General features: G+C 48.6%; 1 protein-coding gene across 9 annotated transcripts in view; it reads right to left on the reverse strand.

Annotated features, from left to right (window-relative positions):
• Positions 1-24,482, reverse strand: part of LOC147629628 (Sodium Bile acid symporter family) — a 137,456-nt gene that overhangs the window by 79,939 nt on the left and 33,035 nt on the right. For 8 of the 9 annotated variants that reach the window (XR_015267739.1, XR_015267738.1, XR_015267737.1 and 5 more), the window contains exons 2-3: positions 22,841-22,937; positions 1,746-1,853 (exon numbers count right to left, since the gene is read on the reverse strand). Coding sequence is in view for 5 of the 9 variants with exons in the window: in XM_086811137.1 (XP_086667263.1) it covers positions 1,746-1,853; positions 22,841-22,937 (205 nt within the window). In the remaining 4 variants the exon portion in view is untranslated. Of the gene's footprint in view, positions 1-1,745; positions 1,854-20,013; positions 21,327-22,840; positions 22,938-24,482 lie in introns of those variants that run through there. The other variant, XM_086811138.1, reaches the window with a different exon arrangement.

The raw sequence follows: 24,482 nt of genomic DNA on the forward strand, positions 1-24,482 counted from the left end.
TTGAGTCCATCAAGGAGCACCTTGCAAAAGCACAGGGAGCATGTACCAGGCAAGCCAACAAGTCAAGACAAGATGTCAACTTTAAATTGGTCCAGCGTTGCAAGAGATTACATATGAGTAACAACTGGACGAGGTAGACGAAGCCAAAGTTATTGAGCCTAAACAGATTCCCTCCACAGATGGAAGCATGGACGGTCAAAGACAAACACAGTTCTACACGAAGTAAAGTGGAATTGCATAAACTCATAGGTTTGAAGAAGGCTTTGTTGCACATTACGACGATCAACCTACTTCATGCTACATTAGGCATCATGGCAAGGTGTTGGAGATAATGCATAAGCGTTGCAAGAGATTGCATATGAGCAACAACTGGACGTGGTAGACGAAGCCAAAGTTATTGAGCCTAACAGATTCCCTCCACAGATGGAAGCATGGATGATCAAAGACAAAGACAGTTCTACACGAAGTAAAGTGAAATTGCATAAGCTCATAGGTTTAAAGAAGGCTTTGTTGCACATTACGACAATCAACCTACTTCATGCTACATTAGGCATCATGGCAGGGTGTTGGAGATAATGCATAATTACTCTTAGTCATACTATGAACTTGTCATGTAATTGTGTCATTCCATAGAGCTCATCAAAAGCTTTGCATTGATGGCCAACATATCATGTGTCCAATTAGCATCCCATGTTAGCATGCCAATGCGGCTTCAGATGATGCAAGCAATTATGTAAGCATCTAGGGCTAAAAGTCAAATAACCCTGTGACTGATCAAAGGGGCAAGTATCTCTAGTGTAGGGTTGTGTCCCCTTTAATTAATCAAAAAGATAAGGGTGTGGTGCTCCTCAGAGGAGGTTAATACATTTCAATGGAAAGTTCAGATCATTTCCCAAGCTTAAAAAAACCAAAAGTGTTATCTTGACTTCCATAAGAGTACTCTCAAAGCTTCAAATCATCAACTCCATCATGCATAGCATAGACTATGTGCAAGGACATTCCCACTCCCATCATCAGCCTTCAGGGTAGGTACAGGTTCTTGCATAAAGATATGTCACCATTGTATACAAATCTTCATAGGTGAACCACTGAATTAAGTTTCTCTGAGTTCTCCAGAATTGAAGGGTAGACTTCGCCAGAATAAAGGCTAGCACTGAAGAGAAAACACACATACACGTAGAAGCTGGTTGGGTAGATGCACCACTTTGGATAGAAAGAATTTACAGCCAGCCGCAACTTGGACAAAGACTTCATAAGAAATCTACATGTCTGCTAATAATGCGGAAAGATGTACAAATGGAGGTCACGTTATTTCCCCAAACAAAAGCCAAAGTGTGATCTTGACTCCAAGAGAGTCAACACAAAAAGCTTCAAATTATTAACTCCATCATGTACAGCATAAACTATATGCTATGGCATCATTCACGTCATTGGTTGCCCAAGAGTAGGTGCAGGTTCATGCATAAAGATATGACACCATAGTAGACAAATTATCAGAGGAGGTTGAGCCTTCCTATAAAAGGCTCTTTGTCCCTCGCTTGTTATAGTTTTTAGAAAGACAAGTTAGAATGTTCATGTCTCTCTCATGTAGATTATAGTACTGAAAGTCGTTCCACCTTGGTATCTCTTCATGTTATCACTTGTGCTGCAGTTATCTTGCATGGACTAATTTTTTGTACCACCAAAAAAGATAAGCCTCACAAACAGTTTGGAAAGCTCAGATCAGGAGTCCTGGTTTCACTCACCAGAGATCAAAAACACTCCAAATGTAGCCCACTTGGATAAACCAGTGTGAAAGACCTGCTGACCTAACTTTGGATAGGTTAAGCCAAGTAAGACTCCAGAGACAAGGACTGCAAAAAGCAAAAGATTGTATAAGTTTGAACTGTAGTCCGGAGTCACAAAGAAAACAAAGACAAAAGTAGGCAACAAGAAAAACAACCCGTGTAAATAAAGATAACTGTAAAGTCTCAGACAAATGGCTAAAAAAACAGAAATAATTACATTGTTTACACTCAATATAGTTTTTTTTTTTAACATTGTTTACACTCAATACAAAGAACTTAGAACCACAATTACTAATAAAATTGTGCTGCAGCGAAACAGCCCTAGATTTCACATATCAAAAGGTAAACAAAACCAAGCCAAGTAAGACCGACACTCAGTACCTTTAACTCCCATGGTGGAGTCAGCATATGGATCAAACTTTAGCACTAGTAGTTTTGGCATGCTTGTACACATACACACTTCCATTGCTGCAGGTGGCATTACTGAACCATAAGTCTACTTATAGAAAAGATTGTTGGAGTTAGAAATATGTGAGAGGAAGCAGGGTTTGCAGTTAGTATAGGTAGGAAAAATTGAAAATTGGCTTTAACCATGCTAATAGTTCTAGAAACTTTTGACTAGTGGAACAATGTCATCAGTAGATTTTTTTCCTATTTTCTGTAAATATAAAAGATTGTTGGAGTTAGAAATATTAGGAAGCTTGTATTTGTGAGTCTTGATTTGTGAGAGAGAGCAGGGATTACAGTTCGTATAGGTAGGAAAACCATGCTAGTAGTTCTAGAAACTTTTGACTAGTGGCACAATGTGATCAGTAGGTTTTTTGTCTATTTTCTGTAAATAGAAAAGATTGTTAGGAAGCTTGTATTTGTGAGCCCTGATTTGTGAGAGAGAGCAGGGTTTGCAGTTAGTATAGGTAGGAAAAATGAAAATTGACCTTTACCATGCAAATAGGTCTAGAAACTTTTGACTAGTGGTGCTTTAGGGTCGGATCATATTTAGGTGGATCAAATGGATCTCTGAACTGAAGGTCCTTTGTGGTAGTTCTTTCCATAAAAAAACGTGAAGATTGCATGTTACCTATGCGGCAGTTTTGAAAGCTCTGTGTAACTAGAGATATGATGATTGATAGAAACTGTGTGATTACTGAGTGGTAAAAACCTGTTTTTTCTCATCTCTGCAACGTACATCTGATTTGAGTTTTTAGAAGAGAAAGATCAAGCCCTGCATTCCTCATTTCTAACACTGTATCAGAGCAGCTTAATTTGGCCTGGACTGATCCTCTGTCTCGGGCTATGTGTGCCAAAGCTGGCATATTATGTCCTCTGCTGCGGCCACCCTCACTCACCAACAGGCACGACAAATCATCCGTTGTCTCGTACGGAGGAAGAAGCAAGCCTACCTAGCTCACCTCGAGCAAGAATTGTACTAGTTGTTTTTGGGACGGGACTGTAAGAAGGCTTGGAGGCTCTTCCAAGATCGTCGCCCACCAACCCCGATCACCTCACCCAACATATGGCATGCATACGCCACCTCCCTTTACCACATCCCCGGACAACCACCTCTCCCCCACCCTCCTGAGCCTCGCCTCCCCCCACTCCTCCTCCTTCCACTTGAGCATGGTGAGAGATGCTATTGACAGGATGCAGAATGGGAGAGCACAGGATCATGCTGGGCCCATTGCCGAGCACTTCTCACATGCGAGGGATGTTTTGGCTCCACTTCAAGTTCATATGTTTAACACGGCCCTATGAGAGGGTTTCCCTGCCAGGTGGTCTTCTAATATCATTGTCCCATTCTAAAAGCACGTGACCCCATGGATCCCGATAACTCCAAGACTATTATGATTGGTCACACATTGGCCAAGATTTATGGATCGATTTTGGAGCATGAGCTCAGCAGATGGGTAGAGGAGCAGAGACTTAGAATACCAGGGCAGGCAAGCTTCTGGAGAGGGCACTCCACACTGGACCACATCCTCACATTATGGGGTACCATTGTGGAGGGGCACCGGATATACTACTACTTTGTGGATTTCCACAAGGCTTTTGACACAGCCCCACGGGCCAGATTGATGAGGAGATTGCAAGACATGGGAGTACCGACAAAGATGTTTTGGGGGATCCTCACACTCTATGAGTCTGTCATTGGCAGAGTGCGGGCCCCAAGGGGGAACCAGAGGAGATACATAGCACTATCGGGGTGAAACAAGGCTGTCCCTTATCTCCCACTCTATTTGGGCTCTACATTGATGAGGTGTCTAACTACATGGACAGACACAGAGGTCCAGGAGCACTTTTGGCAGGAGTTTTGATACCCATTCTATTGTATGCAGATGACATTGTCCTCATTTATGACTCACCAGAGGGGCTGCAGACACACTTGGATGCATTACAGGCCTTTTAGGAGGATCAGGACCTCACCGTAAACCTTGGGAAGACCAATGTTATGATCTTTAACACCTCCTCGCAGTGGATACGCAGATCTGCACAACAGTTTACACATAGTGGGGAGCCAGTGAAGCATGTGACCTCCTATGTATACCTTGGGATCACTTTTACCGGACCATGTTTCTCTATGCGGATGGCAGCCGAAACCAAATTGATGCACGGCTATGCACCCTTGGGCTCACTTGAGAGGTAGTGCTCACAAATACACTTTCAGGACCAGAGGACGAAGCTCTGGCTATTTGACACAATAGTCACACCCGCACTACTATATGGAGCTCCCATTTGGGGTCCTAGTTTATACCACACAGGAGGAGACGGAGGGAGGAGCCAGCTGAGGTAGACACGTAGGATGTATATGATGGGTGGAAGCCTATGGAGAGGCCGCTAGTGATGATGATCTCACGCATGATTAGAAGTAAGCCATCAGTGCCACACGAGATTGTGCGGGCAGAGATAGGGTTGCACCGATTGTGACAGAGGCTATTTTCCAGACGGTGACATACTGGCACAGATTATGGGAGCTCCCACCAAACAGATACCCCAGGCTTGCCCTAGACTCCTCGAGACAGTTGGCACTAGACAGAGACACGTAATGTTGGCATGCCCAGGTGAGCACTTGGTTTGGTATGCATGGCATGCAGATGGAGGCACTCCCTCCGTTCCAATATAGCATAGAGACGCCATCCTTGCTCTCAACCGCACAGAGCTGAAAAGGGTTATCAGGAAGAACACCATGAGATTGGATACTCAGAGGACTTGGCACCCACCCGTCCAGCCCCTCGAGATGAAGATGGCCTTTTACAAGGACCATTTTCTTCGCTTGACAGAGGACGGCTTCATCACACGCCCGCACTACATGGACACACATCTATCATTTGGGGTGCGATGTGCAATTGGACAGATCCGCACCTCATCCCCTAAGTTGTGAGTGGAGACAACCAAATATGGGCCAAGGGTAGCTGCACCAGAGGACAGGATATGTTAGCTTTGTCATACAAAGGTTGAGACAGAGGCCCACTACGTAAGCATATGTGTAACATGCGGAAGCTTCAGGGGAGATCAGTAACTTCAATGCTCAGAAATCAGCACACTTTTCGCGACCGAATTAACGCACAAAACTGAATGAAGATGTGCAGAAAATAGAGAGAGAGAGAGAGAGAGAGAGAGAGAGAGAGAGAGAGAGAGAGAGAAAGAAAGAAAGATTTTATTAACGTCTTCCAAAAGACCGAACTCGGCCTATGAGACAAATCGGAGTACCTGTATGGGGTATCCTCTGTCATCCCAACAAAATGAAAAAGTACTGAACAAAAAAGCTGAATCTGGGTGTGCAGGAGATGGAGCTCTACTACTAGGAGAATACAAAGCTATATGCATGGAGTATACAATCATGATATGCAACCTAGCTAGCTCCATCATGTACCATACTGGGGGTATAAAATGGTATACATCAGTTAAGGGGGTGTCCACAGCTCCCTGAAGAACATGCCTGGGTGTGCTCTGAAGCGAGCCAAACGCTCCGCACCCTCTCTGTGAAACTGAGCTCTGATCTCTGTCATCTCTCTCTGGTATAGGCGTGAAAGCCAAGTGTCCTCTGTCTCCTGCGGGCTCTAAGTGTCTCTGCTCTCTGGAGAGTAATTCCCTGCCGTGTAGGGGCTGGAAGGGGGATGGATCTCTGAAAAAATGTAGTAATCTGTGTCTGTCGCCCCCCCTCTGGAGCTGTCTGAGCATGTAATAATGTCTCTCTGTGGCGCTATATGTCTAGAATGAATCTCCCCAGTATGCGCTGGTCTGCTGCCTCAAAGATCTGGCGTAGGGAATGTGGCTCTCTGAATAAAATGGGATATCTCTCTCTGATGGCTGTATATGCTCTGCATCTGCATACATAATGCTCCTCACTCTCCACCTCCTCTCTGCACAGTCTGCATACCCTCTCCTCTCTAGGGATCCGTGCTGCTCTGCCAGTCTCAATTTCCAATCGGTGTGATGAAACTCTGAGCTGACCAATAGCCACTCGGGAGCCGTGTGGTAAAAAGCCCTCCATGTATCTAGGCCTCTCTATAAATCCATCCTCAGTGATACTCATGAAGTGATCTCTGTAGTATAGCATCTTCGGCGGTGGAAGAGGCTGTGTAGGCGATATCCATGTCTCTCGTGTATAGAGCTGCCATAGATCCTGTCTCAATACTCTGTTCCTCTCACTATGAGAGAGACGGATATGTGGTGCATCCCTGTCATACTGGAATGGTGGTAGATGATCCATGTCTAGGCCATGCTGTGAGAACCAATGTGTGACCTGTGCATACCATGATCCTCTGTCTCCTGCCTCAGCCAGCTGTCTAGATGCCTCAAAAGCTCTGTATGACAATCTGTCCTGTGGCATCTCTCTGAATCTGTCTAGCAGGCATATAGTCTGAAATATGTCTGCACCAACAAGATCGAGTCTAGTGGTCTGAATCGAAGTCACCTGTCCCTTCCTGCTCAAAGCATCCGCCACTCGATTGGCCTTTCCTGGAAGGTACTCAATCATACCACCGAATTGTTGGAATATCTAACTCCAGCGGTTTTGTCGATCACTCCACTCTGCACTTGGCATTGTCTGAATCCAGCATAATGCCTAATGGTCAGTGTGAACCTCAAAGTCACGGCCATACAGAAAATGTTTCCAATATTTCAAGGCTTGTATAACTGCAAGGAGTTCACGATCGTAGATTGAGTAATTTCTCCCTGCGGGCAGTAACTTACGAGACATGTAAGCTACTGGATGACCATTCTATTGTAACACACCGCCAATTGCGATGTTACTTGCATCGGTGATCACCTGAAATGGCTCGTTCCACGAGGCAAGTGCTAAGCAAGGCGATTCTGATAAAGGCACCTTGAGGTTCTTGAATGCCTCCAACGCTCGTAACCGTAGCTAAAAAAACCAATATGTCGTCCAGAAATATGAACACTTTCCAATCAAATCCCGGAAAACACGCATCATCATCGGTTACGCATCATCATGCGGTTAAATGTAGCTGGGGCGTTCGTCAAGCCAAATGGCATAACCACAAATTCATAGTGGGCCCGTTCCATACGGAAGGCTGTCTTGGGGATGTCCTCCTCCACAATCCTCACTTGGTGGTACCCACTCTTTAAATCAAGTTTCGAGAACACCTTTGCTCCATTCAGTCTCTCAAGAATATAATCTATTCGAGGCATCGAGAATCTACTCTTAATAGTCAGCTTATTGAGTGCATGATAATCGACACACAATCGAGAAGACCCATCTTTCTTCTTGACAAATAAGATCGGTGCTGCAAATGGCGACACGCTGGGGCAGAAGAAGCCAGATTGCAACAATTCTTGGAGTTGGCGGTCCAACTCCGATTCCATTGCCTTGAAAAGGCGATACGGAAACTTGATCGGGGGTTCCAAGCCTGGGAGGAGGTCAATCTTGTGGTCCTCCGGTCTGGACGGGGGGAGCTAGGGAGGGAGACTGTCCCAAAGAAAAAACTTCTGGAACTTTTCATGGAGAGCCGAGTACTTCTCGGAAGCACTGGCCACCGTATGGGCTGTCTGGATGTATATCATCGCACAATGTGCGCCTTTCCTAACTGCTCGCTTAGCCTACAAGTGGCTTATGAGCGGAAAGTTCGAAATTCCTGACTCACACTTAATGGTCACTGGGGCATTTGACACATTCGGATTGATCTGGAACGTGTGCTTGTCCCACTTAACATCAGGAAGAAACTTGTGAAACCACTGAATGCCCAAGATTATGTCTGCTCCTACAAGAAGGGCAACCATAAAATCACGCACAAATTCTATGCCCTGAGTAACTAATTTAGCACCAAGAGCCGATTGTTGTCATGCCTGTGCTAAAACCCTCAACCTGTTTGTCCACCGAAGTCAGGACGAAACGGGCACGCCTAGCGGCCTGTTCCGTGACCACATCCTCCGTGCTGCCGCTGTCAAACAAGACAACGACTCTCTGGCCACCTATGTAGCCAAAGGACTTGAGCAATTCGTTGCGCTCATACTCCTGGTCATGGGTACCCTTCTGCTTATCTTCGAGTTCACGGCTAATAATTGCTCCAACAGAGGCACCAGGATTTGAAGAACTAGGGGCAGCCACTAGGGTCTGTGTGGGAGCTGGGCTCACCACAGAAGCTATGGAGGCAGCGGCGGCGGGCTTTGGAGGCTTCTTAGGACAGTCCTGAGAAGTATGTCTTTTTGTATGACAAAAGAAACATCTACCCTCCTCCTTGTATTGAGAAAGCTCCTCGGCATTCAACTTGCCACCTATCTTGCCTGCCTCCGCTTTCTGGTCTGGAGTAAGCGACGCATTGTTCGAGTTCTTGAAGCCAGAGGCTCCCGTGCTCTGCCCTCGGGAAGACCCCATCTAGTTCTGGCCTTTCCTCCCCAAGGCGGTAGCCTTGGGAGTAGCCAGCTGGGAAGTCTTGGACTTGCCACCATTATGCTTCATTTGTGCACTCTGCGCAAGCGAGAGTGCGTCTTCAAAGGTGGCTGGCCTAAACATACGCACCTCCCGCTGGATTTGCGTGTCAAGGCCATACAAAAACTGCCCTTTCTTGTCTGAATCAGATAAGCCTAATTGCAAACATAAAGTCGAAATTCTATTGGCAAACTGAAGGACTGGTTGCGTGTTCTGACGCGCTCCCCTGAACTTGTCTTCGAGTCGCTCAAGGTAGTGGGGCAGTAGAAACCGCTGCTTAAGGTCGCAGACGAACTCGTCCCACACATAAGCTGCCATACCTAATCTGGTGTGGGCATGAGCCCACTGAGTCCACCAAGGAATGGCCTCACCTTCCAAGTACCAACTAGCTAAGATCACTCTGTCAGTATCTGACCTTCTAACTGCGGCAAAGTAAGCTTCAAACTGATGCAACCATGAATAGAGAGTTGTGGGGTCGAGTTTACCATTATACTTACTGAAGTTCGTTTTCTCGGGAAAATGATTCAAGGGCGCCACCGGTGTCAATCTGGCGTCCAAAAAGCTGCTAGGTAATGCTCGTGTTTCACGCATCGCATGGCTCTGTCTTCACGTTGTCGGATCTCCAATGCACGCATCTGAACTCAAGCAAAGAGCTCGGTTGCACGATCGGGAATCTAGGATACGGAAGGAGAGGGAGGAGGAGATAGAAAACGCGACGTTGGAGAACGGGTACGCTCTTCCAGAGCCAAGATCTGCGCCTTCTGCTCTTCCAACTTGGTTGTCTGGTTTGCGATTGCTCGCATCATCTACTGGAACATATCTGTAACACTCAAGCCTGGTGTCCTAGTTGGGCTGCCCGGTGCACTCTAGTCCCAAGGTTCTTGGTCTCTCTCGTCGTCGAAGCTCGCCATAGCAGGAAAACGCACTTCCTTTCCAGAGCGCAATATGGCCATCCACTATGTGTGTGGGAGACGTCGGGAGGCTTCCGGAGGCTGAAAACCAACCGTCCTTTGAGGGACAGGAGTCACTCCGAAAGGGGTAGTCCACCGGTGTCTAAAAACCAACCACACGAGCGAGAAAAAAATTCTGGTTTCTTTACTGAATCTTTGCACTTGAAGTAGGCTCTGATACGACTGTAACATGCGGAAGCTTCGGGGGAGATCGGTAACTTCAATGCTCAGAAATCAGCACACTTTTCGCGACCGAATTAACGCACAAAACTGAATGAAGATGTGCAATAAGTAGAGAGAGAGAGGGAGAGAGGAGAGGACACAGTATTGGGTCCCAAATACCCTCTGTAGGGCCCCCACCACAAATGGTGTATTTGCTTTGTTAGAATGATGTAAATCTGAAAAGAAAATACAGGAAACTTGACCTTTCTTGGCTAAGATAACTCTGCCCTTGACCTGCAGTCCTTCACCCCCTTTGCATTAGCAAGCCCTTGGCTATCCTGGCCCTTTGGCTGCTTTAGCTCTTGGTGAATTATGAGATAACACAATGGATTGTGGGCTTTGGTATTTATACTACTCCATAAAGGCAGTCGGCCAGGCACAATCTGGGTGCACATGACGCACCACACTGCTTGCTCGCTGAAGCTCCCGCCCACCTCTCCCTGCTCGCGCTGTTGCACTGCGCCCTTCACCTTCCCTGCATGTTCGCCCCCTCGTTTCCTCCTCGCTTCCTCCTTCTCCGCCTTCCCTGCATTGCCCGCCGCCAGCATTGTCCCCCGCCTTCTTTGACCCCCGCCGCCTGTCGTTTAGCCCCCCCGTCTACATCCGCTGCTGCGCCCCCCCATTCCGCCTGCCTTCACTGCTGCCCATAGCTTTGCTCGCCGCCCTCCTCTCCCTTTCGCCTCCCCCCCCTTGTCTTCGCGCCCTCCTCCTCTCTGCAGCGGCTTATTCCCCCCCCTCCGCCAGTTGTTTTTTTTCCGCCAGTTCGTTTTTTTTCCACCCATCCCTCTTGCGTGCAGCCCCCTGCCCTCCCCCCCCCCTTTTTTTTTTTTAAGGTTTTATCTCTTTCGCCTCTCCCCCCCCCCTCCCTCCTTTTCTTGCTTCCGCCCCCTGGGGGTTTTGATTTCATTTTTCGCTCCGTATTCCGCCTCTCTGTGTGCAACTCGTTTCCAGCAGGTTCCCGCCTTCGCCTCGCCTTCGCCGCAGCTTCAGACTCTGATGGAGGCTCCTCCCGCCCCGCCTCAGAGGGACTCATCAGTAGCCCCCTCGCCCGCCCCTCTGAGGTCACCCCCATCAGGCTTTCTCTTTCGCCGGAAGAGGAAGCGAGCCTCACCGCAGAGGTGGAACGCCTCCAGGCTCATTCCACCATCTGCCGTATAGTCGGCACTCGCCCCAGCAGAGGGGAGATCAGGGATCTTCTTCAGGCCCGCCTTCTTGCAGATGTGGGCAAGATCCTGGATGTACAGCTTCTGGGCCGGGGACATTATCAGATCGAGTTCGAGGCCGCCCAGAGCGTTGCCAAGGTCCTTGCCATGAGTCCCCTTGACATCAGGGGTGCTCGGGCTTTTTTCAGACCTTGGCAGCATGGATTTGACCCAGCAGCGGCGGAGCAGGGAGAGCGCCTCTTCCATGTTACAGTTTGTTTCCCTGGTCTCCGCCGGGAGTATCTTCCGCTCCTCTCCAGGCTCGGAGCATTGGTGGGCTCGGTACTAGAGACGGGCCCCTCAGCAGCTTCAGTGGTGGCCAGAGCAGCTGGGCTACCTTCGGTCAGAGTGTTGGTGTCTGACATCTCCTCCCTTCCTAAGGTCATTCAGTTACCTAAGATAGGGGGGGGGGGGTGGATAGATCAGAGAGTGGAGTTCTCGGGGCTCCCGAACCAGTGCTTCATTTGCAGGCAGGTCGGTCATCTGGCCAAGGCCTGCCCTCGCAGGAGACCTCGACCCTCACCACAGCAGCAGGCTACTGATGGCCCGCCCACAGATTCGGCTCGGCAGGCTGCCTCCGGGACACCTGCTCAGGCCACAGAGACCTCGGAGTGGCAGCCTGGACAGGGGCGCCGCCGAGAGAGACAGCCACAGCAGCATGCCCAGAGACCGCTGCAGCAGCAGCCGCAGTCTCAGCCTCACTGGGTTCCCGTGAGGAACAGCTTTGCTCCCCTTCAGGAGGAGACCCCTGCAGCGACCGAGGACCAGGAGATGCCAGCTCCCCCTCCTTCACCCCCCCCACCCCCGTCCCCTCCCACCGCCTCGCTTCCACCATCGCCTCCTCCCGCCCCCGCTCCCGTTTCGGCAGCGGCTCCCTCTCCACCTCCCTCGCCTCCCCCTCCTCCCCCTCCGCCCGCCTCACCTTCCCGGGAGGCCCTGGCAGTTCCCTGGCGCTCACCTGCAGTCCGGAGAGCGCTGAGCACTGACCTCGCTCGAGCATCACAGAGGAGACCTATGCCGATTAGGGCCTCACGGATTTCATCTATCCGCAGTCGGCTGAGTCGCCTTGGCATTAGACAGCGCTCGGAGGCCTTTGATTATACCTTCACACGGCTTTTTGGAGCAGAGGGCCCCCATGAGCCAGCACCCATTCGAGTTCATGTAGTGATACCTCCGGCCCGCGGGGAGGAGGCACTAGACTCAGCGGTGGCCTTCTCGTTCCCTCTATGTGGACCTTGTGACCGGGAGTGGACTCTAGAGCTCGCTCTCAGCACTTTGAAGACTCAGGCAGTTGAGTTTTCTCACCACATGAGCGATCTGGAGGTGACAGATGTGATAGGCCGACTTTGGGAGTTGGCTCATTTTTTCTTGGATCCCGGGAGTGTGGACACCTCAGGGATTCGGCATTTGGTCGTGCGCATAGTGGCAGACTTGGCACGTGACCTTGGATATGTGAGTATACACGAGGTTTCTCTGTCAGAGCAGGAGGCAGTCGCCGTGGGCCACAGCCACTGGCGCCTGATCCGGGATTCTTGCAGTACACCGGGTGGGCAGATTCGCAGCCGTTCGGATGGGGACTACTCTCCATCCAAGCCGCTTGCGAAGGCCCGCCGTACGGCTGAGACAACATCCACCTCAGCAGGGCATCCATGAGGATCATCTCATGGAATGTACAGGGCCTTGGCGGAGCACACTTTATACGCTATCGAGGTTGCTTGAGGCAGGAGCTTCAGAGATGCCTGGTTGGTGGCAGCATTGACATTTTGATGATGCACGAGCACCACTTGGGTGAGAGCAGGATCCGGAGATATGGTTCGATGATGCCTGGTAGATGGGACACTTTTTGGTCTGCAGGGTTTGGTCCTTTGGGTGGACAGGGAGGAGTATGCATGGTTATTGCAGATGTATGGCGGCAGGCCATTGTGGATCGAGGGATCATTGTGCCTGGTAGAGCACAGTATGTCATTCTGAGGATGCATGATGAGCTATTGGGTGTGCTTAACATCTATGCGCCCAATCATGCTAGTGCCAGAGCAGAGTTCTGGACTCAGGTTACAGATGCATTGCCAGAGGCCGCACATTGGTGTGTTGGGGGAGACTTCAACATGCTTGAGGACCCGGCAGATAGGGTGGGAGGCAGTCATGTTACAGTGCACGGCACGGAGCTTGCAGCTTGGGACCGGTTTTGCATGTCACTGAGGATCATTGATGCATGCCAGCATGGGGCTTTCTCCCGGTCTCAGGACAGTCTTAGTTTCTCTCGGTCGGATCGCCGGCAGGGAGGGACTAATCTATCACGGATTGATCGCTTTTATGTGGGCGACTGGTTAGGGGAGCGAGGGGGCTCCGTCGGCATTCTCGCTGGCACCTCATTTTCAGATCATGCGCCAGTTATATTGACATTGGAGGAGGGGACACAGGAGCCCAACTTGCAGTTGAGGATCCCAGAGAGGGTACTTGCAGATCCCAGTCTTGCTGAGGACATTGAGAGGATCTGGCATGATAGTCAGTGCTCTGACCAGGATGCAGCGGGCCAGTGTGCCCAGGGACTCATTGATCTTAGCTCTTTTCTACACGCTGCAGCTTTGACACGACTGGGAGAGATTCGCGAGCGGGAGCAACGGCTGAGACGCAGCCTTGCTTCGCTACAGCGCCTTCAGGAGCAGCAGCCTGCATGTGAGTGGGTGGCGTCCCAGCTGAGCCAGGCACGTCAGGAGGTTAGAGAGGTAGAGGAGCAGAGACATGAGTTTTACTATCGTCGTCAGGCCTCTCAGTGGACGCAGCTTGGTGATAGAGTGACTGGGGAGTTTTTTGAGATCACTGGACCTCGTCATGCGCGAGCAGGAGTCCGCCAGCTTAGTAGACCGGATGGATCGGTTGCTACTGAGCTCGGGGAGATCAGAGCCATTGCCACTGCATTTTATAGTGACCTGCTTTCAGCGGAGCCAGCCACTGAGGATCGAGATGTTTGCAGACAGACTGTGTGGGCCCATGTGCAGAGGAGGGTCACAGACCATATGCGTACAGTTCTAGGTGCGCCTCTGTCAGAGATTGAGCTTGCCGAGGCCTTGAGGGTCCTGCCGCGACATAGTTGCCCAGGGGAGGACGGACTGACGCCGGCCTTTTTTATGCGCTATTGGGACCTCTTGGGACTAGGCCTCCGCAGGGGCTTTCAGCATGTTTTGGACACTGGGGTGATGCCGCAGAGCTTTTCAGAGGGCTTGATCTATCTTATCCCCAAGGGGGAGGGAGTATCAGATGACATTCGGCATTGGAGGCCTATTACGATCCTCAATACTGTCTACAAGGTCTTAGCAAAGGCCTTGAGTTTGAGGATCCAGCCCTTCCTGGGGGAGTTGATTCATGCTACTCAGACAGGATTTGTCAAGGAGCGCAGTATCCTTGACAACATCTTTACTTTCTGGGAGGCGACGGCCCGAGCTAGATTTCTTGGCGAGGACTTGGTCGTGATGCTTCTCGATTTTGAGAAGGCATACGATAGAGTTGATTGGGGATTCTTAGAGGGCACTATGCTTCGCCTGGGCTTTGAGCCAGGATGGATCAGAGGGGTGGCAGCTTTGTATTCCACAGCTCGCAGCCAAGTGCTGATTGCAGGAGGACGGGGGCCGAGTTTTGAGCTAACCAAATCAGTCCGTCAGGGGTGTCCTCTCGCCCCTTTCCTTTTTCTCTTCTTTGCGGAGGCTATGAGTATGTATTTGACGGCAGAGGAGGTTGGTTTGAGAGGACTTCAGCTCCCAGTCCGGGGGGAGGATTTGCTTGATGCTGAGTTTGCAGACGACACGGGCTTATTTTTGCATGGCCAAGAGGCCAATCTTATTCGGGCTGAGCAGTCGCTCCAGGTTTTTAGTGCAGCTTCGGGAGCATTGATCAATTGGCGCAAGACAGTGGCCTTTTGGATCAGTAGTGCTCCCACTCCGGCATGGAGCCCGGACCCCGGTTTTAGATGGATTCCTCCAGGCACAGCAGTGCGGTATTTGGGATGCCAGATTGGCCTCGATTTGTCACCTGAGCAGCAGATTGCCCCGCTTCTTCTGAGCATTCGGAAGAAGCTATTGTATTGGAGTACAGCTCGACTATCCTTGGCTGGGAGGGTGGTGTGGCAAATCAGGTGCTGTTAGCGACCATGTGGTACATTACGTCTTGCTGGATTTTCTCGAGCTCTTGCATCAGCCAGGTACAGAGGCTGATCAGGAACTTTCTGTGGTCTGGGCGGGACGATCAGCCAGCTCGGGCAAAGGTTGCATGGGCAGTTATTACACTTTCGCTGGCTCAGGGCGGTTTGGGCATTATAGATCCAGTCGATCAGAGCAGAGCCTTATTGGGGAAGCTTATTGTTCGGGGGTTGCTTCCAGGCGCTGAGCCGTGGAAAGAGCTCCTCTTGCAGCGACTGCAGGCTCGGGCGTCCCCTGCAGGGGGTACTTGGGCACCAGAGATTCGCTGGATCTTCATAGAGATGAGGAGGACAGGCCTCAGTAGAGGATGGGAGGACAGATTTGCTTTGAGTATCCTGAGAGCTTGGGAGCTGCTGAGACCGGGGCTCTCTCAGCGGCCTCCTTCTTGTGTTGAGGAGCGGGCCAGGCAGCCGCTCATCTGGAGCCCAGCGGTTCGTACGGAGCAGGGTCATATGCTGGGTTCTCGGCCTCGTCTAGCCTGGGGACCTTTAGCGGCAGGCCCAGCTCGTAGTTTTGGAGACTGGCAGGCTTTCTGCAGTCTACCAGAGGAGATCCAGGTGGAGAGGCTGAGTCACTTCAGAGGGGGGTTGATTATGAGGGATGATATACAGGAGGCACTCACAGAGGAGTGGTTCACACCTCTCGAGCCAGTGGCCCCACGGTGGATGGGAGCCTTTACACAGTTGGAGATCCTGATTGCTGTCAGAGCTAGCACTGAGGATGGCAGATGCCTCTACTATGAGATTCAGGATGAGGGCAGACTCCAGAGAGTGGAGGTGGAGTCGCCTTTGGTTGCAGAGTGCACCTTTCAGAGGATTCGGGTAGTGGCTGCCGCTTCTCGGAAGTGGCATATTGACCCCGACCCTGCTGATGTGCTCCCGGATTGGCGCATATGGGCATATGCAGCGCGCCCCTTGGCCCGGCTACAGTGGGACCCCGGGGAGTACGAGTGGCATGATCCTTATGCATCCCTTGAGGCCACAGAGATCACCTTTTTCCAGTATACTGTTCGGCTGGGACGGCATATTTTGACGGCGAGGAGGACGGTTTCTCCAGCGGCAGCGGGGCATTGGCGATTGTAGGGACTCTCACAGGAGTTCCTGGAGGATTTCTGGGCTCGGCTCTGGGCTAGTCAGCAGGCCCGCAGGATCTCGACTTTTCAGTGGCTGGTCGCCCACAGGGGCTCAGCAGTTGGCACTTGGCTTGTTTACAGCGGTCTTCCGGCGGCCTGCGTCCGATGCGGCCACCCTATGGAGACACAGAGACATTGCCTTTGGGACTCCCCTCAGGCACAGCAGATTTGGCTGCGGATGCTGCGTATTCTGGCCCCCCTCTCTCCAGAGGGTGTGTTTACGTGGGGTGCCGCTGCTTGGTCGACTTCGTCAGGGCCTGCTATGGGCTATGAGATGGAGCAGGGCAGTCAGGCCATCAGATTTATTAGGGGCCAGCCTCGCCTGGTTCCGGCACCGGATTTCTCGTCCGCCAGCTGGACACAGGAGAGGGATTTACGATGGGAGCTCCTCTGGTTCACCTGGAGGGCCCGGTGCTTTACGGCCTTTGAGGGGAGATTGGAGCCACCAGCAGAGACTGTACGGGGGATTTGGCAGGAGTTGATCCACACCCTGCGAGGACAGTACGACCGCATCCGGGGAGACTCGGATGAGGCGATCTTACGGCGCCAAGCCTTTCACACCACTTGGCGCTGTGGCCCGTTCTACACCTTACACACGGGATCCCCCCGTTGGCACTACAGGCCACCTGTTTGGCTCTTTCCCCCCCCTATTGTATGATTTAGCCGCTCAGTTCTTTATACTGATGCTTGTATTTTGCAGCACCTAGGGAGAGTCTCCCGGGCTGCCATTATGTATTCGCTGCTCTTCTCTCTCTTAGGAGCAGGAGAGATCTTTTGTAGCCCTACGGGCGTTTTTATATAACTAATGAAAGGATCTTTTCTCGAAAAAAAAAAAAGGCAGTCGGCCAGCTCTAAACCAGGCGGCTGTCTTTAATTCTGCCCACGACTGGAAAATAGTAATAAATATGCTATTAAATGCTGAAAATATCTGTGCATCACCCCCTTCATGGCTGGGTTCTAGGCGCCTCTGCAAGATAGGGCTCGGCACTGTTTACAGGTTGTTTGGGGACTGGGCTGCCCCATACTTGCCCTTACAGCCATAAATAGGTTGTACAGCCTGTATGCTTTCCCTAGCCTGCCCCTACGGCTGTCCTACAGCCCCTCCATGGCCTATTCATGGCTGGTGGGTACAGCCAGGGCCTTCCTGGCCCTCATGGGGGTGTTTTTACACTGTCCCCATGCCCACACAAGTACTTGGGGTAGCCCTATGGGCTGGCCCCTTTCCTAAAAGCAAACCCTAACTATCTACACAATGATCTGGCATCCAGTACCATACCAGATACACAGAATCACTGACATCATTCCAGAGGGAAGACTCACAGCGCGGACTGGCACTGTTTCATGTGCAGGACAGTGCACACCTGACCTTGGACTCATGTGCAGGACAATGCACAACTGACCTCGGACGACTGGGATGGATCCCTAGCTGACTCATCCCGGACTGGGCTCACATGGGACCAGTTTACCATCAGGTCCTACACCTTCTGTACAGATATGTCTACGTGGCATCCAAATGCGGGATGCACGTGACAAGATGCCCAGTATACAATGAGATTAGGGGGAGGTTCCACTGCCTCTTCCGAGATGGATTTGGACCACTTTCGAGGATCATGGATTTCCCAGACCTAAGATGCTTGGGACTTTTCCTCCTCGACCTTCGCAAACCCAGGGAGTCCCTTTTGCGGCATAGACCAACGGTACCTGTTAGAGGACCAGTACAGAGAGCTCTCACCGACTTCTTCCAAACCAAAGTGACCAGGGCAAATTCAGCCACTACACCCAACCTTCAGGCTGACGCAAGAGCTCGGCCAAATCTGGACAGGCTCGGGCCTATACTCCTCCTGTCGGATCTCGAGAAGCACAGACTCCCGTGGCTATGACCAAACTCCGGTAGATGCCAAAGATCTTGTCCCCTTAAAGCCAAAGTCAATTCCTCCCAAGCCGAGTACTGTGTATGCCGAAAACTATAGCCATGCCACCTCCGAGTCTATCCTCCGTTGCATGTTGAAGTCCCCACCCATACACCAAAAATCTATTTAAGGAAGGGACTCGTGAACTGTACTCCAAAAAGTGGTTGCGCCTGCTGCAGTATTCGGTGCATATACGTTCAAAAATCCCACTCTGTCCTCACCAATCCTGATGATCACTCGATGAGTTCTCCCCGTGACAATGGTGCCCGAGTCAACCACTTGCAGGTAGTAGCTGCTCTCTGACAGAAATGCACAGTCCACCCTACGTCCTAGAGGGGTTAAAAGCATGGGACCAAAACGTGCGCCTCCTTCCTTGCAAGAGCTTCCTGCAAGGCGGGTACGTTGTATACTAACAGGTTACACCAATCTTTGGAAAGCGCCGTGTGCATATTGTTAGACATCATCTCCTTGTTGCTGGCTTCCTGTTTGGTGTCCTATTTTAGCCTCTAGGGCTGACCATGTTAGCTATAGGGGTTGGTCACCCCTCACATATGTTTTCCCATATTATTCCCCATTTTATGGAGTCTTGGGATTTTTTCCCTAGTCGTGGAGGATCTTTTCCCTAGTCAGCTGCCTTCATGTGGGCATATATATAACTGGCTTGCCTCCCTCATTATTCACTCCTTGCTTAGCATTGTGCCTTGCTTAGCATTGTTTGTTGCAGTCCCTCACATACGAGGTTTTCTCCCCTCTTGCTTGGGACATGTATTCCTTTGGATGATGATATTGAGAGCAGGTTCTCACCTGTGTTTCCTCTCCATCTCTCTCTCTCACTCTCTCTCCTGTGTTTCCACTTTCCCTTCTTCCATTGCACATTCTATCACATATCCAAGTTATTTGGATCATGAGAGTTTCTTGGTTGCAGCTCTAAATAAATGTGGTGTATTGCTTGGGAAACCATGGCATCACCACTTAGATCCACGCAAGGATTACAAGACAAACCGTGACACTTTTATGCACAAAGTCCATATGCATGTTATTGAAGTTGGCATAGAAGGAAACTCAATCCGAGTTGTATCGCACATCCAAATTAATAAAGCAATGAAAAGAGTGTTGCCACATACTTGTTTTTTTTACGAGATAATTTAGAACATGATGATGATGATAGGTTGAAATTTCTAAGAGGTTTTAAAGATTGTTTTGCCGACTCATTACCAAGGGAGTTACCACCTGAGAGACCCAAGATCACCACATTGATTTGGTGCCAGGAAGTTCTCCTCCCAACCAGCCCGCATACCACGTAAGTGCCCCACAGCAAAAGGAGATAATGAAGCAAGTTAATGAGCTTTTAGAGAAGGGCTCAATTCAACCAAGCTCTTCGCCATTTTGTTCCCCGTGCTACTTGTACAAAAGAAGGATGAATCCTTTCGTATGTGTATCGGCCCCAACCACATTTAATAGAATGATGGACCGCATTTTCCATAAGCATCAGAATTTCACACGTTTTTTTTTATGGCATTTTGGTATTTTCTAAGAGAAGAAGAACATAAACAACATTTGGCCATAGTTTTTTAAGAGCTTCGTAAACATAAGCCCTTCATAAATGCCAAAACCAGTGAGTTCTTCATTTTTGCAGCTGATGAGTGAATGTGGCAAAAGCATCCACTTTTTGCTTTAAGAAGTACACCCAAACCTTAATGGTTATAATCATCCATGAAAGTGATGAAATACCTTGAACCACCATATGATGTGGTTTGAGCCGGTCCCCGATATCGATATGTACAATCTCCAACACCTACTCTTGTGGAGCCTATTGCGTTTTTGCTTTTCAAAGCAACATGAAGCACATACATTTCGCTTGTCCGAAATTTGCATTGTAGGCAAGTCATCCACCAAACCTTCTCTTTTCAAGAGCGTAATGCTCTCATAGATCACATGCCCCATAAGCTTGTGCCACATCAATTTCAGAAATGCGTGTTGATTCATGCATACATGCCAAAGTGCTTAGTTAGAGACCGCATCCAACTTCAACATTCTAGCATCCTTCTTCCCTTTGGCAATGAGTTTCAAATGGCTGTCCTGCACAAAACACCCTTGAAGGTTGAAATTTACTTCATATCCTTGCTCCATAATTTGCTCCACGGACACCAAGTTCTTAGTAATCCCTGGTACTGATCCCTTGCACTTAACCCGATGGCATTTGTAATCCCAGCTTGCCAAGCTCAGTATCATCTCCCATACATACATGGGAACCATTTGAAGTTGCATTAAGTGTGATAAACCATTCGTCATGACGCATCGATTTGGCATGGCCGAATCCCGTACATATATGGGAACCATTTGAAGTTGCATTAAGTGTGCTAAACCATTCTTCGTGATGTATCATGTGATTTGAAGCGGCTGAACCCATATACCAACAATCATTGTAATCACCCAACGCATTTCCATGTTCGATTCAATACTTGTGATGAACTCCTCCGATTTCTCGTTGCTTGAGATACATGTTTTATTTGAAGAGGATGCATGCATGTAATGTGAACTTTCAAATTTGATATCACCATGCTTCCTCCTACATTCATGTTCCCAATGACCTGGGATGCCAGAATAGTTGCAATATTTGGGTCTACATGGCTGTCCGCCTCTTCCACGGCCTCTAAATGAGCTTGCTCGATTATGGGACTAGTTTCCCCCTCTTCCAGCTGTGTTTATGTTGTTAGGAGTCTCTTGAGCTCCTCTACCACCGTTGTTGGCACCCCTACCAAAGCTGAAGCAGCCCGAATGCCGGCCTCTAACTCTACCTCTACCTCCACCCACTGCGAGAGCATGTTCTTGCTTGCTTGAGGTAGCGGACTACCTTGACAAGAAGCCAAATAGTATAAAATTCCTAGTTAAGTACTTTCCGATTTTGCACCCATTTGTTGTGTCGTTCTCATCTTCCAAGTTTACCCACCTTCAACCAAATGATGTTATCAATTTTCAGTCCCTCCATGTGTATATATGCTCATTTTTTTTGGAGAAATATTCTTTGATGCATAAAGAAAATATACACCTGAAAAAACAGTTAACAATCCAATAATGATGTAAGAGCCTAGAAAAAAGAGGGGTGGAAGGCTCTTGTATTTTTACAAACCCGAGAATCTGACCTCCATTCACAGAACCAAACCTACACACACATACATAAATATAAACAATGAATTCACCACCCCAACCATAGCCCACATGGCTCCAAAAACCAAAGAGCTCCTTTCCCATGGACACATCCCATACAACCACCAAGGGCTTCGGCAGCCCACTATCCACCTCCTCATCTAAACTAGATCTAGGGTCTAGACCCACATAGTGTTGGCTCAACACTTGGCTATGTGCACACCCACTCACTTATAGAGGCCCTCGGCGCTATTAGGACCGTGCTTTTATGGGTAACTCTCCTTTATGCCAGCTGCTAACCATGTTACATTAAGCATGACCCATGTGTTAATAACTACAACCCATAGCTGATCCTCCTTTCTAGGGATGCAATAGTAGATGTGGGATATTAGAGGGCTAATTTAGTATGCTGAGAAGGGTCTTAGTGTGGGCTTTCCAAATCATTGGGTATCTTATGGGGCATGCAAACTTCACTCTAGAGACCTTGACTAGGAATCCTTAAGTGTTACTTACTATGCAGTATCTTAAATCATTCCTCTTCATTAGCTTCTTGCCTCACACCAAGCATTTGTCTTCTCATCCGTTTGACATGCACAAGCATGTCCTTAACAGTCTTCTCATCCGTTTGACATGCACAAGCATGTCCTTAACAGTCTTGCTAATTATTGTAATCTCTACACACTGCCTTGCATTCATCTTTATACCACTGACAAGTCACTTTGCATAGTTAAGTCTTCAGGAGGATTCTTGGTGGATTTTTAATGGAAGGGGCCTCACGACTGCCACATTTGTATTGCAATCCTGATTGGTTGCATGAATCGGTTGTAAAATGAGAGAGAATTGAGATTTTCAATCGGCCAATCTAGTAACTTTCACAGCTTGTTCACATTTTGGCCATCGACAAATGAAGGTTTTCAACTTCAGTGAGAGATTGTATACAGTATGACCAAACAACACGTTCATAGAAGGAACTACTATTATGATAAGAACATGCAGCAAATGATGAAGCATAAAACAGACAAAATAGCCATCATAAACTCACACAGACTATAATTAGCTAAGTTTTGAATATTTTTAGCATACAAGCTTAAATGCCAGTTGAAAAAATCTCTTAGCGAATACATATACAAGGAAAGACCTCTATTTGAACTATACTGTGTAGTAGATGGCAAGGTATTCAAGAAAGAGTGAGCACTCTCAGAAGTACCAAAAGGGAAAACAGGAAGGGTTTCTTTTTCTTTTTCTTTTTCTTTTTTTCTTTTTTCTTTTTTCTTTTTTCTTTTGTGCGGGGGGGGGGGGGGGGGGGGGGGGGGGGCGTTTGGGGGGGGGGGGGGGCGCGTTTCCTTTTCTAGGTACACTATTCTAATGAGAAAATGAAGCTTCAAAGAAACAATAACCACAAAGGACCTACTTGAAGGCAAGAAATTGGTACGTAAAAAATAGAAACCCAAATTGAAGACCCTTGACAAAGTTTCTAGGAGTAATGTATCTCCTCTGCTATAATTCTCCTGAAATTCACAAGGATGCAAGAACTTCAAAGGGCAAAACAATGTGATTCATCCCTATGAAACGAGCGTGCTTTTGCCATTTTATAAATGTTTCATAAGGAATGCCATGCAAATGTAATTCATTGAAAATAATAAAACTAAGTAAACTTCATGACCAAATAAAGGTACATTATAATTATTCATGGCATAACACAAAACAGAAGTATGCCATGATTTATGACCCAAAGAAACTATGCATGGAGATTCTATGCAAGGTCTAGATGAGACCAAGATAGATCAAAATAATTATTGGAAGAAGATGATGTTAGCTTTAAAAGGACCCAAAAAGTAGACAAGCTCAATCCTTGGGTTAACCACCAAAGCCTATGATCTTATTTGGCAACATTTGGCAACACAAGTTTTGTGAAAATTGGATATAAACACTTATGCTTTGACCACCCTTTATTCACACCAGATACACCCACACTTGGGCGTCCTTCCAAGACATCTCTATCTCACCTCCCTTGTGTAGATGTACTGTCTTGGGAGATGTGGACCTGATTGGGTCACCCATCCCTATCTCCTTCAACAGCTATCACCACCACTGTAACGGTGCCATTGGGGATGATGCAATCAGTGGCGGCAATCCATCCCCTTTCGAGAATGATACTTTCTTCCAATGTGCCTACTGGTGTTATAAAACTTGCAATAGACAGGTTTAGTTCTAATGAGTAACACTATTTCAAAAAAACAGACAGATGTAGATTGATTATTACTTACCGCCCTTTAGTATTATAGGACCACATACCCGCAAAGTGCCTCACTTTCAAAAACCTTAAAAGAGGTGTGTTACATTCTCCCTTGGTGGAACTGCAGATGCCCTCCGCTACAAGGAGCCTCTTAATAAGCACACAACAAATTGCAACAAAGGGTGATACTACTCATCCGGTGAACTTGCTCTCATTAAACCATACAGCCTATTGTACGGGATGATGCCCCTAGAATTTGAGAAGGTATTGATGCTCCTTCGCTGAGATCCTCAATTGAACTGATGAAAAGTCACTTATTCTAGAGCCACGACTTCCGTAAGTCCATAATTTACGGACTCCAGCTCATCCTCGTCTGGTGGGAATACCCAACTGTGGCCCATTGCATGCTCCACAAGATTGCTAGAATGGAGCATAACATGCTAAGCCATGCTGCAATTAACGCTAATTAAGAGGCACAAACAGAAGCGTAGAGATTCAACTAATCTACTGTGTATCAACTAAACGAATGAATATCGACAGTGATTGCTAAGATCTAGACTTCTGAATGCTATGCGTTAAGCTACTGATGATCTAGACTCGTGAATGCTTTGTGTTATGCTACTGATCATACTACTACTATCTGTACTTGCAACTCCAATGTTGTACAGGGCTGAAACTAGTTGTGTCGGGGCTGCTAACAACTGATCCAAGGCTGGGGCTTGCATATCCAACTCTGAATATTGCGATCTGACCCAAACCCTTCTATTTATAGGCAAAACCCTTGTCCAACTGACTCCAGCCAGCCAGCCAGCCAGCC

Source organism: Cibotium barometz, chromosome 17 (assembly GCF_041138505.1).
Source record: "Cibotium barometz isolate CiBa-2024 chromosome 17, ASM4113850v1, whole genome shotgun sequence".
Taxonomy (NCBI): Eukaryota; Viridiplantae; Streptophyta; class Polypodiopsida; order Cyatheales; family Cibotiaceae; genus Cibotium; species Cibotium barometz.